The 13,394-nt window shown below is 37.5% G+C and overlaps 1 protein-coding gene across 2 annotated transcripts in view; it reads right to left on the bottom strand.

Moving 5' to 3' along the window:
- PREX2 (phosphatidylinositol-3,4,5-trisphosphate dependent Rac exchange factor 2) overlaps positions 1–13,394 on the bottom strand; it is a 270,079-nt gene that overhangs the window by 188,230 nt on the left and 68,455 nt on the right. For both annotated transcript variants that reach the window (XM_079101557.1, XM_079101558.1), the window contains exons 3-6: positions 13,256–13,378; positions 10,857–10,961; positions 7,093–7,194; positions 3,580–3,741 (exon numbers count right to left, since the gene is read on the bottom strand). In XM_079101557.1, coding sequence (XP_078957683.1) covers positions 3,580–3,741; positions 7,093–7,194; positions 10,857–10,961; positions 13,256–13,378 — 492 coding nt within the window. The remainder of the gene's footprint in view (positions 1–3,579; positions 3,742–7,092; positions 7,195–10,856; positions 10,962–13,255; positions 13,379–13,394) is intronic.

The following is a 13,394-nucleotide window of genomic DNA, read 5'->3' as shown; positions in this document are numbered from 1 at the left end:
TGAATTCCTCTCCACACACATCACATCATTGGCCTCTTCCTCCTGCACTCCCACATTATGATGCCTTCCACCATAAGCCCCTCAATAAAGCTGAGCCTGTGACCTGATCCTGAACATCCAGAACCATGAGCTAAACAAACCTCTTTCCTTTTTAAAGTACCTAGAATCAGGTATTTTGTTAGATTGCGTGCATATAATGGAAGATGAGTATTTTCCTGAAAGGAAAGTAGATGACTGGCAATCTAGGACCTCTGCCCTTCCCTAAGAAAATTTATCCCCCAAATTAGAGGAATCTTAAGATTTCAATTCTTAATATTGAATGGAGTAAAATAAGGATGGAAAAAATATGAGAGTTGATTCTTGTGGGCTTGGGTGCTGATGAGACTACCAGACAGCCACAGTTACCATAATGCACCTTTTAAATCTGACAATGGCTTTCCTATTGATTCTGTAAGTGATCCAATATCTTTTAAATTAATTTTTCTTTTAGTTTCCATTGCATGGAACTATATAACCTAAGATAATCAACACCTTCAGTGTATGGGCATACTGGACAAATGAGGGAAATTTCTCAAGGGTAAAGTCCCACTTTTGGACCAAAGATTTAAATACTACCATATTTGCGGAGCATTTTACAGTTTTCTAAGTATTCTCACTTACTTCATTTGACCCCTGCAATAACTCACACTGTATATAAAAGATGTCTGACATATTACCCAAGAACAAAGGGGTAATTAGATTTAAAACAAAGTCTACTCAAAAGTCATGCTTTTCACTATGGCATATTATTTGGGAATGATAAATTTCAATTGCCATTTTACCTAAATTCATATAAATGATAATTTAGTAGCATTTATTCACATAAAGGACAATTCTAGATCCAAGAATTTATTGCAAAAACAATAAAACCTTCAGTTGATTAATGGGAAAATGACATCCTGGGTAATTTACATGAGAGAATATCCACCTAAAATGGAAATAGTGCAAATTCATAGTGCATCAGACTTGGATGCCATTCAAGAGAATTTTAGTTACTGAAGCAAGGGTGCCATTTTGGAGGTGGTCCTGATAGTCAGGAACTGTTTCACAGTGTTTGTTCAAGGCTACCTTGAAAACTCTTCAAGCAAGTCTGGCTTCTGGAATTGTCCTGCCACCTACATTTGAACCTGGCCCTGTCCTAACCCCACAAGAGCCACACCACATATACACAAAGCTGTCTTCAGGCTGAGCAGTAATTCTTGTTAGGCATTCAAAAATAGCTCTTGGCAATCCACTCCTTACTTCTCAGGGCCTGAATGCATTCTGTCTAACTCTACATTCCTACAGAGTCCTACGAGACTAGTCATTTCTCCTAAAGTCCTCAGAAATAGCTTCATCCCATCTCTCCAGAGGGTGAACTACAATGATAATCAGGTTCTGACCACAAGTTGCCAACCAGCTGGCTAAGCCCTACTGTAAGCTACATCCCCCAAAGTACCAAAACTCCAAACACTCTGTCCAGCTGTGCAGCACACATCTCAAAATGTACTCAACTGGAACTCACGCTGCCGGCCTTCTAGGAAGGTCACATTCATGTTACCTGCCTTGTGCCTTCTTGATTTTCCTGAAAACTTGAATTCCCTAAATACCACTAACTTTCTTTGGCTTCAATACTCCACTTTTCTCTTGTATTCAGTATTGTAAAATCAGCCAGGTGGTGCACTAGCTAGGTTTTCATCGCTGTAAAAAATACCTGAGATAAATCAACTTAAAAAAAGGAAGAGTTTATTTTGGCCCATGTTTTTAGAGGTTTCAGTCCATGATTCACTTAGCCCTGTTGCTTTTGGCCTATGGCAGCACAACAGATCCTGATGGGAACATGGGACAGTGGAAGCTGCTCACCCCATGGTGATCAGGGAGCAAAGGAGAGAGACAGAAGGAGCTGGGGTCCTAATATGCCCTTCAAGGGTATGCCCCCAATGACCTAACTTTTTAACCACCTCCCTATAGTGCTACAGGTTAGGGAACCAAGTCTTGAACACATGGGCCTTTGGGGGACATTCTAGATCCAAACTCGAGCAGCTGGTGAAGCTGAGGCGCCCTCTGCTACGGGCTACATGACACAGTAAGAACCACATAGATCTCCCTTTCAGTAGCTGTTGCATACTGTGCAAACAGTACTGTTAGTGTTTGAGGAATCTCTCATTCTGCAGTAGATTCAATCTTCAGAATACACACCAGAAGGAAACAAAATCAGTCACGACTGATTTCGTTTCCCTAGCGTACTAGAAGAAGTCTCTGAAATTCTTGTTTAGGAATAGGCCTGGCAGATTTCACTGACAAATCCTGCAATTTAAAGCAAGTTCAGTTTTTCTTCCAATGTTTGAGTGACAACAGAACTGCAAAGCAAACTTTACTCCATTTTTCTCATCCCAGCAGGACAACCGGCTCCCCAGGAGAGAAATTATCATCATGAATCAACTGTAAAACACACAACCATTCTAACTGATTGAAAGAGGTGGCATTCATGCCCAAATGGGAGGTCACCCTGGACACTTGAAATGGAAGAGTATAGCCAAAGAGGAAGCTAAGTCAGATCCCAGTTAGCATTTTAAAAGATTCATAGCAGAGAAATTGTAGACAAATACAAGAATTCCTGAAGGAGACTATTTGAAGTTTCTTTGCACATCTTAGTGAATATAATTTTAGATCTAAATGAAAACCAACATATTGAAGATAAGAAACAAAATGGCCAATTATAAATTCCTAAAGATAAAAGCAATCTACTTGAATTTATGTGATATAGCATTTGGTTGGGAACATTTTTAATTTTGCTTACACTTGTTAAAACTTATCTTAATTGCTTACTTTATAACTCAGAAAAATTATAGTAACTCAAAGCTCATAGACATTTAAGTTAAAACAGTTTAAATACAGAATTTTGGTTTATATTTTGTATAGCGGGAAAAGTATGTAGGACTCCAACCCCCATGAAACAACTGGGACTCAAAGTTAATGATAGCAGAAAAGCATCTTATAGATTCTGGCCCTTAGACTTCATTTGTATTTTTGTCCTTTTTAAAAACCTTTCCTTAATGACTCATGAAACCATGTTTCTCATTTTGAACAGACCTTAAAAAACAAATCACAGAACATTCTTGCATTTTAGAAATGAAGAAATCAAAACTTAGACTGGGTGGACTTAAAATGAAATTCAACATCAAACACCTAGAGTCTGAAAATAATATCACAACACACGTATTGAACTTTATTCCCATTCTTTGCTCATTCATGAATCAGGCTATGCATTTGTTAATCAAGTTAGGACAGGGAAAAGGAGAGTCCATAAAGCACAAATTCTGAAATACCAAGGTTTAGAGCTACAGTGTGTATTGGCTCCATCACAAATTTCTCAGAATGAGATTGTCAATTAACTGCCACCTTAAAAATATTGTGAGCACTTCTCAGAATTGATTATAGTCCTTTAGCAATACCTAGGAAAACAACCACTTATGGTTCCACCAATGCCAATAATTCCACTCATAGCATATGACCTAAGAGATCTATCTGAATCTCCATAGTTGGGCAAAATGAATGTACCTCCCAGCCTTCAATGTGAGACTGCCACTCCTCTAAAACTTCTAACTTCTCCATCTGTCTCTTGGCCTCATTTATGTTGGAACAGACTGCTTTCATGGCTTGGAGGGCTTCCATCACTGCTGCATAGTCACTGTGTTTCCGTGGAGTCCGCTTCAGCAACTCCTGTTTATACACACCAAAAAAGGAATCACCCTTTGATCTTCAGTTTTCTGGTATAGCAGGTTCAGACTGACCAGGAAATGAAAATTACAAAGATCATGAGAGCTACTTTAAGTGACATCACAAACTCCAGTAAGATTAAGATCAAAACCAAAGATGGCATCAATAAGCAAGCAAGCATTATCCCAATGCATATTTTCTCGTCACTCCAGTTTTATCCTCAAACTTATTTTTAAAAACAAAGTTCGATTTCTTCTTTCAAAACATCAACTAACTCACCTGGAGCATGTAACTTTTTAAAATTTCTGACTTTTGTTCGAACAGAAGCACATCTTTATATGTTAATTACATTTTCCCAGAGTCTTTAACAGAACAAATCTTCAAGTAAGTATGTCCCATAATTCAAAAGTAATTTAAATGTCTATTTTCTAACATATTTTGAGAAACTAAGCAAAGCAAAAGTTATATATGTCTTACACTCAGGTAAAATAGTCTACACATTTCACAATACTCTTCATTAAGGAGCAATTTGTGGGGTGGGGTTGTAGCTCAGTGGTAGAGCGCTTGCCTAGCATGTGTGAGGCACTGAGTTCAATCCTCAGCACAGCATAAAAAATAAATAAAATAAAGGTATTGTGTCCATCTACAACTAAAATTATTTTTTTAAAAGGAGGAATTTACGCTGTTTCCACTAGGTATGTAGATTCTTCCTCTGATGAATGAACACATACCCAATATCTTCCTTTTTTGTTTTTAGTGTCTAGGGGATTGGAGGGGGGGGGATTTTAAATTTATATTTTTTCCACTCAGGATATCAAAATTAGAGTAATCTTTAATCTTTTAAATATATTAAAAGGTCTTGTTAGCTATTGTTTAGAAGCACAAAATTAAACATCTTCACCCACTGTCTAGACAGTTGTGACCACATTACTTTTAATTAGTCATTTGTTTCCTTACTACAGCTGCCATCATGTAGCTAACACAATTACAGAAACCCTGAGGCAGCCCTTCAAAAGAATTTTCTTAATTCTCAACATGCAGTGGAAAGTGGGCAGTTCTTACACTCTCCTGAGTTGCCCAACTTTGACCCTGCATTTGGTCTGTTCACATTCTGTTCTGCAGAGCTAACACCCAGAAAAAACTCATTGTGCCACTTCCCAGGACAAGTTTTAAAAAGTTATACTGGAGCACAGATCCATAGAGGAGAGACACGGCCTTCTCCAGAAATTCTGTGGAGTCCAAGTACTGGTAAGTTCTGTGAAGTAGTCAAGTCAACCAGTAGGCCATGAGGTGGGTACCTAATGGGTATGTGTGGAGTTAGATGTTATAAAATAACAAGAGACACCATCAATAATAATCTGACAGTTACTTGTCACAAACCTTGAGGTGACTAGTTGACTCAATAATTTCAAGTTCCACAAGACCAATGGTATATTTTTTGAACACTTGTATCCCAATACCTTTAACATTTTTCTCTGAGTTTAAAAAAAAAAAAAAAAAAAAAACACCCAAAATCAAAGAGAATCCCAGAACAATCCTTCAGCTGATGGAACAACAAACATCAACACCAACACATCTGCTACATGAGTAAACAGTTTTTCCATGTTTGTGAAAATAACCTTTACCAAAAGGGAAAACGGTCTTCTTAATATTCCCATTCCCTTCTTATTCTTAGAATAAACAAATTTCTGTCAGGCATGGTAGTATACACTTGTAATCCCAGCTACTCAGGAGGATTACAAATTCTAAGGAGCCCAGTCAACTTAGTGAGACTGTGTCTCAAAAAATAAAGAAATAAAAAGGGGTGGGGATGTAGCTCAGTGGGAGAGTGCTTTTTCTGGGTTTAATTCCCAGTAGGAAGGAGGGAGGGAGAAAGGGAAAAAGAAAGGGGGCAGGAGAAGGAAGGAAAGCTAGAGATCACATGTCCCCTCAGATTCCATAAAATTTAGGACCAAGAAAAACTGTAGTTATGAATACACATACAAACTGAGTCCCATAGTTAGAGGACAGAAGGGATCTCAGAAAGAAAGAAAAGAATTACATTTGCACCAATACTTTCTACCTTCCAAAGACTGCGCCAAAGCTTTGCACAATGGAGACACCTGTATTAGCTTCACTGTATGAATTTTTTCATAGCTTAGTGCCAAGCAACTTTTGACTTTTTCCTAAGAGGCATTCTTTTCAAACATATTTTACATAGATAAAGTTTATGCAACTGACAAAAGTTGTAGTTAAATGTATATCTTAAAAAATAAATCAACAAAAACACCACTAATGTCCATACCATTTGAGTATTTAAAAAATGTAGATGTCAACTAGATATTGATGTATCAAAATAAAGCAGAATCAAATAGAATAATGACTAAAATGTATAGACTACCTACTATGCTAAATGATTTATATAAAATAGTTAATCATTATGTTAAATCTTATGTATGTCAATGCATAGTCACACACAGACATATACACGTTCTCATAATTACATGCTGTAATTTCTTTTTGTTCTTTTATAATAATCATGATCACCATCTCTATTTCATAAATGAAAAACCAAGGTTCGAGGGTTTACATTACACACTCTAGTCAGAGAGCTAGTAAGCACCATACTTGGGATCTAAACTCAGCTCATTTACTCAACCACTACCTGCAACTGCCTATCCTGATGTTATAGTTCCAAAAAACATTTTTAAAAATTGATACTCTGGACCTAGTCATAAAACCTTGCAGTAAGTGCAGTAGTTAGTACAGTACAATATGTTTGTCATTATAAAAATATTGCTTACTATAATGAGGCAACAGATCTATAACCATTAGTGGGGCACTTCCTATCTTTAAGAGGTGTCGTGTTTTCTTAGCAATCTCGTTTCATGTTCTACCATTTACTGTCCCATCTGATCCACACTATGTCCCTACAATAATGATTTTAAACCAGGCTCTAAAATTATGCAATTTTGACCTTAACTTCATTAGCATCATGAAGTTACTGAAGTTTGGGGAAATCAAAAACTATACCAATTGTGGTTTCACTTAAAGAGCCCTATAGCTAAAGTGCTATATGAACTAGTCATAATGCACTTAATGGGATCTCTCTTCAAACTAATGCATTTACTCTAAATGAAACTGAAAACAAGTATGTATTCTACAAAGAGCACTAAAAGCCTTTTACAGTGCCTTTTCCGATGGAAATTTGCTTTCTAACTCATATAAATTTGTGAAAAAATAGTTCACTTTTTCCAGTAATTATGGCCTGTCTTTTTAAAAAGACAGACTCTTTAAAAGACAAGTCTTTAAAAGATCATCAGCAACATATGTGGACACAAAGAAAATGCTACAATGATGCAGCACATAAAATACCTTCAAGAGCAGAGGGTACTTGCATATCCTTTGAATTGGAGTTACCAAGTATCCTTCCAGGGGAACATCTGTGTTCTTTCGTCCTCCAAGCAACATGCAGTTCTGAGGTGGAAATAAACATAATTAAGTATATTTTATAAACCTGGGTCTGTGAAACTTTTCTTCTATGGTAAAATGTTAGGCTGAAAAGTTGTGAAAGCCTGTGTCCTTACAGGCCTTCTTTCTCTGAGAAGAGCACACTGTTCTTGTCACAAATAACACAGAGCCAAAGAGAAATACTTTGGCCTTTCAAATTGGACACAGAACCCAAAATGTGTTTTCAATGTATAGCTAGCTTAAAATTAGTTTATATATTCTCCTGAGAATGAAAATTGAGAAAAAAGGTAGAGAGGAAGAGGGAGAGGATAGATAGACAAACAGATGACAGATTTCATTTATAAGGAGAGATACATTGTGCTGTGGAAGAGCAAGTGTACAGATAATTGGTTACTTCTAGGCTCTGCCATTAGCTGACACAGCACAGACTAACCACAGAATTCCAGTTTTCCTCTCTGTAGAATTGGTAGGTTTAACCAAATGATCTCTAAGTTACTATTTGCTGATACACTCCGCTAGATACCAGGCAGCCAACTCAAAGAAGTCAGTCAGACAGGCTTTCCACAGATTCAATGTGAATGGAGAAATCTCTAAATCTGTAATCATAGTGACCTGAAATTGAAGGTGTGTCCAATGACCTTAAAGTGGTGGTCAGCAGAAAAGTGATTCTGATAAAGCCAACATTCTCCTAAACATCAATGCAAAGAAATAGACTCGAAACTTGCCAAATTCTTTTTTTGCAGTGCCTATCAGAATGACCACCTAGAATAAATATATAATAAATATTAAGTATCTAATGAAGGAAGAAGAGAGCCTCTCATTATGTCTAACTGGTAAGTTAGTACTTTCAAGGCACAGATTTAAAACGCTGTTCCTTCCATATTCATTGAGAAGACAGGCCAAGTGCTGAACAAGATCGAATGCAAAAAGAAGACCAATGGTGGAAAAAAATGGCAGAAGCCGATCACCACTTTAGACTGGCTTTATGTATACCTTAGACTCTTTCTGCACACATAAAGAAGACTACGTGTGAACAAGCCTCCAGAAATTTCATTGGCCAGAAACTTAGAGGTAGCAGTCAAGGGGTCAAACCCAGGAACTCTTGGATGTTTGTTAAAGGGTATAGTCACTATTCCCATCTTATGAAGAAGGAAAATGACACCAGGGATGTAATCAGTGTCCTAAGGTCTTCCAGATAATTCAGGGCAAGAAGTAGAGAAGCAGGTTCTGTCTACCAGAGTGTGCCATAGGATCACGTAAACACCGGTTCTTGGAGCCTCACACAATTTACTAAGCAAACTAGTTTAAAAGTGGAACAGAATATACTGGACAAGAATTTTCACACCTCAGAAAGAGCCCAAAATGCTCAGCAAGGTAAGGGTTTTTCTAGCCATGGCAGAAGAGATGATCAGTAAATCTTCTTTCCAAATGACAACTACATGCTGGACAAAAAAACAGGGCCAATTTCATACTCTAGACATCAGTGATCAAATAACAAATTTAGAAATGTGTATTCACGAGAAACTTTTAATCTGAGGTGAGAATGGTGAGAGTCCACGGCATTCTCCCTTAGACTCACCTGATCCCCTGACCCCGTCCCCACCCACAGCTCATCCTCCAGGGAGGATTTCTCTAGGTGGCTTCATCACAGCAGTGAAGTCAGAAGAGATAAGACTGGGAGGACAGGGACATGGGCCCCTGGGTAACTTCCTGGACAAACAGCACCTGCAGATATTTGCTAAGAAACTTACAAAGAGGCTATTTTTAAATCAGGACCTACGTGACTAGGGTCCATGCCTCTCCAAAGAAGGAAAAATGCCTGATTGATATTTTGATTGGACTAAAGATTGCATGAATACCTCATGGACACTGACTGCCCTACCCAGAATTGGGCAGGGGGCTGACTTCCTTAAACCTACAGATCTGTGTAAATCCCTAGATAATAGTCACTCTTAGGTATTCCTCTCTTGGGACCTCTCCCTCTTTGGGAGCTCTGCTTTCTTTCTATTACTCTAATAACTCCTGTTACTTTGCTCTCACCCTTGTGTCTGTGGATTTCATTCTTCAAATTCCTGAGACAAAGAATCCGCCCCCACACTCTGTGCAACAGTAGCATTGGCCGGGAAAACCTTCTGCCAAATGGGGATGCAGGGGGGATGGGGCCTGTAGAAGGCAAAATTTCCACACCCAGGAGTGCTGTCAATTAGATTAGAACACTCCATAAGGAAAACAGGGAATACCCCTGGTTTCAGCCTGAGAGTGCAGTCCTGTCTGGGGCAAGGGTAAGATGGGCAGATTAGCCAAACCTTTACAGGGAAAACCTGGAGAGCTATAGATGGATTAGAGAAACTTTGCATTTATCTCTGGCTGACTGGAAGGCTGTGTGTGCATGCAGAAAAAAAAGACCTGAGAAACCCCTAGAAAGAGAGACCTGAATCAACTTGCAGACCATCTGACCTTTGAATGTGTCCATAACCACACTCACACACAGACCCATGGACAAGAGAGAGAATAATGCTCCAAATCACTGGCTGACCACTAAACTAAGCAGTCAAAGGAGAGATCCCTAAAAGCAAGGTTGAATTATGAAAATAAAGTAAGCAGAGATATCACTTACTGCAGATATATGAGAAAAGAGATTTCTCAATTAAGTCCAGGAAAGTTATCAAACACAGAGCAAAGAGACAAAAAAATAACAATAATCAATCTCAGGGAGAAAATACAGAATCCAGAATTGTTATCATAAGTTATTTTAAATGTCCACTTTTTAATTTAAAATTATGATATGCAAAGGAACAAGAAAATGTGACTCATACATAGTTAATAACTCTGAGTATACCCAGATGCTGGATTTAGCAAACAATGACTTTAAAACAACTATTACAAATATGCTCAAAGAATTTTTTGAACTGAAGGACAATATGTTAACAGTGAATAAACAAATAGGAAATCTCAATAGAGAAACAGAAATTATAAAGTCAAAGCATATAGACATGGGATAGGCTAAATGGCAGATTTGAGACAGTAAAAAAAGTCAAGGGAAATCAAGGAACATGAGGGATTTTTTTAGGGGATGGACATATTATAAAACTGGATTTGGGGGGTGGTTGTACCACTTCACAATTTGCCAAATATTGCTGAATTGTACACTTACAATGTGGTCCTCTTTGGCAATTAGATTTTACGAGTAACTGCCAAAATATGCATTTATTTGTGTTGCCTTGAAAAATGAAATATATATTTTTGCCATTTTTGTGAAAACTAAGATGTGTAGGGTGATCTTTACATTTATTTTCTTCCATATCCATGATTTGCCTCCTGCCTGCCACTGCCCTACTTAAAGTTCTTAGGAGAAGGGAATAAAGCCCTAGGGAGCTGAGAATATAAAGCAACAATGAACTCTAGCAGAAGGTCTTTGCTCCTTTAGAACCTGTGGGGTCTCACAAGCAATTTATGATCATCCAGGAGAGGGCATTAGCAGTACCTCCCTATAAAGAACTTGCTCCAGCTTTCACTGCTTACCTTTATCAAAGGACTCGAGTTGCCCAGCCTGGGTATGTTGGAAGTCATCTCACAATCAGCTTTTCACACCACAATGATACTTCCTTGATTCTTCCTGGGCCTATCAATAAACATCAGCCTATGATAACTCATAAATATACACTTACCAAGAGAAATGTCCGGATTGTTCTTATTTTGTTCAGTTCAAGAAGCAATTTTTGTGCCTTCTCATGGTTGCTACAATATTCATCATAGATACGAAACCTGTCTTTCTGTGAATTCAAAATAAAATAAATTAGAGTCAGCTTATTCACCATTTTGAAATTTCAATCTATGTGATATACATAGATAAACATTACTGTTTACTATGTCTCAAAAGCCACCCTGTGTGTGTGTGTGTATTTGTGTGTGTGTTTGCTTATTATTTATGTATTTTCCCTGATTCATAAAAAATAGTCAAGAAAAGGAGACAGATATATATATATATATATTTTTATATTCCAATATGATGAAAGCAGTAATATAAAAATGAATCAAGTGGTAACAAAGCACAGAGAAGAGAGTACTCAGCTTTGCCATGAGAACTGAGCTTAAAAAAAAAGCTGCTACTTCTAAGCAAGGTCCAGTGGGATAAATCCATGATTCCCAGGCAGGTAGGGGAAAATCATTTTTGATCAAGAAAAAAGCATGTGCCATACAAACCTGCAGTTAATAGACACCAATCTGAAAGGTTGTATTTAACAGGGACATTGACAAACAGAGCAATATCCAGTAACAAGTGACTGAGATAATGATAGACCCTGAAGACATGGTATCTGTGAGATCATTTCCGAAAGAGATAATTGTTGGTTTAGAAAAGTCAGAGAATGATAGCTACTTTCAAATAGCTGTCATGTTGTAAGAGAGTGACAATTCTACATAGCTATAACAAAGAACACAAGGATCATTAGGTGGGAATTGCAAGGGCAGTGATGGACAGATGTGGGATCAAAGTAGACATCTAATAATTAGAGCTGTCACTAAAAGTGATGAAGTAGGAACAAAATGAAGGGTCCTCATAAATGGATAGAGGGGGTTTTCCTTAAAAGAAAAAAAGTAATTTTACCCATAATCCCTAAGCCCCCTTCCATCTGTAAGATTTTTTTCTCAAAGTACCTAGGAGGTATCAAGGCAGTAACAACAAAAGAGAAAGGCACAAAAAATAATTGATCAAATATCAGAACAGAAGTATGTCCTTTGAAATTTTAAAGGCATGCATTTAGAAACATTAAGCCCTATTTTATATAGCCAGCACAGAATGTACTGAACTACTTATCTCTAGAGATGGTATGAGCCAGGAAAAAAAGGAAAAAAAAAAAAAAAAAAAAAAAAAAAATTCAGAAATAACTTAGCTAAATTCAGGGATGACAGATTCATAATGTGCTACTAAGGAAGTGACTGTCAGGATACAAGATTCCCATGTGCACCCCTGGCCTGAGATTAGCAACTAGTCCAGTTGGCAGAAGATTCTGATCCCTTCATGAAAGGAAATAGGTTAGAGTAAGTGGACACAAACACCCATGTCCTCCCGTTGTGCCCCAGAAAAGCCTGGCATGATCTTCCTGCTCCCAAGGAGCCTCTGCCTTCAAGGTAATTATCTTCATGAAATATTTTGACTATAAGAAGAACATATACAGACCCTGCTCATCACATATAGATGTAGAAGCCAAATACAGAGATCTTTATAAAAGACTAAATGGGAAAATCAAAAATATACAAGGTTGGATTTCTATAATACTCTCACCTATTTTTTCAAGTAAAACATGAATTCTGTAGCATTCTGATAGATACATGGGCTCAAACTGGTATTCTCAAAATGAGTATCCATAAATGGTATAAATAGTGCATGCTTTTTTTTAAGTATGAATGTCCTTTAGCCTGGAAACAATTTTCACTGTACAGGTGGCTTCTAATTTTACACATTGATTGTATAAATGATTTCAGCTATCAAATATAAAGGGAAATGATCACACAGGCACAGGGCATGTAACCTGAGAAAACTGAGCATCGACTGCTTCTTCCTTCCACGTTGCTCACTCAGAATAGTCTTCTGAGAAGCCACCCTTGAGGAGAATTCAGTCCCAGGCATACTGGATTAGTTCACCTCCAGGTTTGTCACAAGCCAATTAACAAGGGAACATTCTGACTAATAAAAGGCTCGTAGTGCATTATAAGAGTGAGGATTTTCCACCTCAAAAGAAAAATGCTCTATGTTTGAGAGAAACATAAAAATCTATTCATTATGAACAGCCTGAATATTCATTAGAATTCAAAGCTACAGAGAATGCGAAGAACTAACTTGTCAGGAAAAGAAAAGGCTGTTTATTCTTTGTTGAATAAAATGGATGATGTGGGCACTCTCCCCTTTTTGGCTTGAAGTGCAAGATTTCATTGGCCTTAAAAGACCCTAAACTTTTGGCGTCAGATTTTATTTCTAATGCTGAATTCACACATACTACTATGCCAAGAGCTAAACCTTAAGATCAAGGGAGACAGAGATTGTAAAATAAATAAGAATTTGTCCTACAAAGTGAAGAAAGCAGGTCCCCACTTCCTGTTGAGCACTGGGTTCTGGGTGTAGACATTCTTCCACAACTTTTAAGAATTCTTTATGTACTGCAAGGATATCTTCAATGTTTGAGAACAACATCTGTTTAAAAGAAAAA

This window comes from Sciurus vulgaris, assembly GCF_902686455.1.
Source record: "Sciurus vulgaris genome assembly, chromosome: 1".
Taxonomy (NCBI): Eukaryota; Metazoa; Chordata; class Mammalia; order Rodentia; family Sciuridae; genus Sciurus; species Sciurus vulgaris.
Note: the sequence above shows the minus strand (reverse complement) of the source record. Positions and strands in the feature narration are given on the sequence as shown.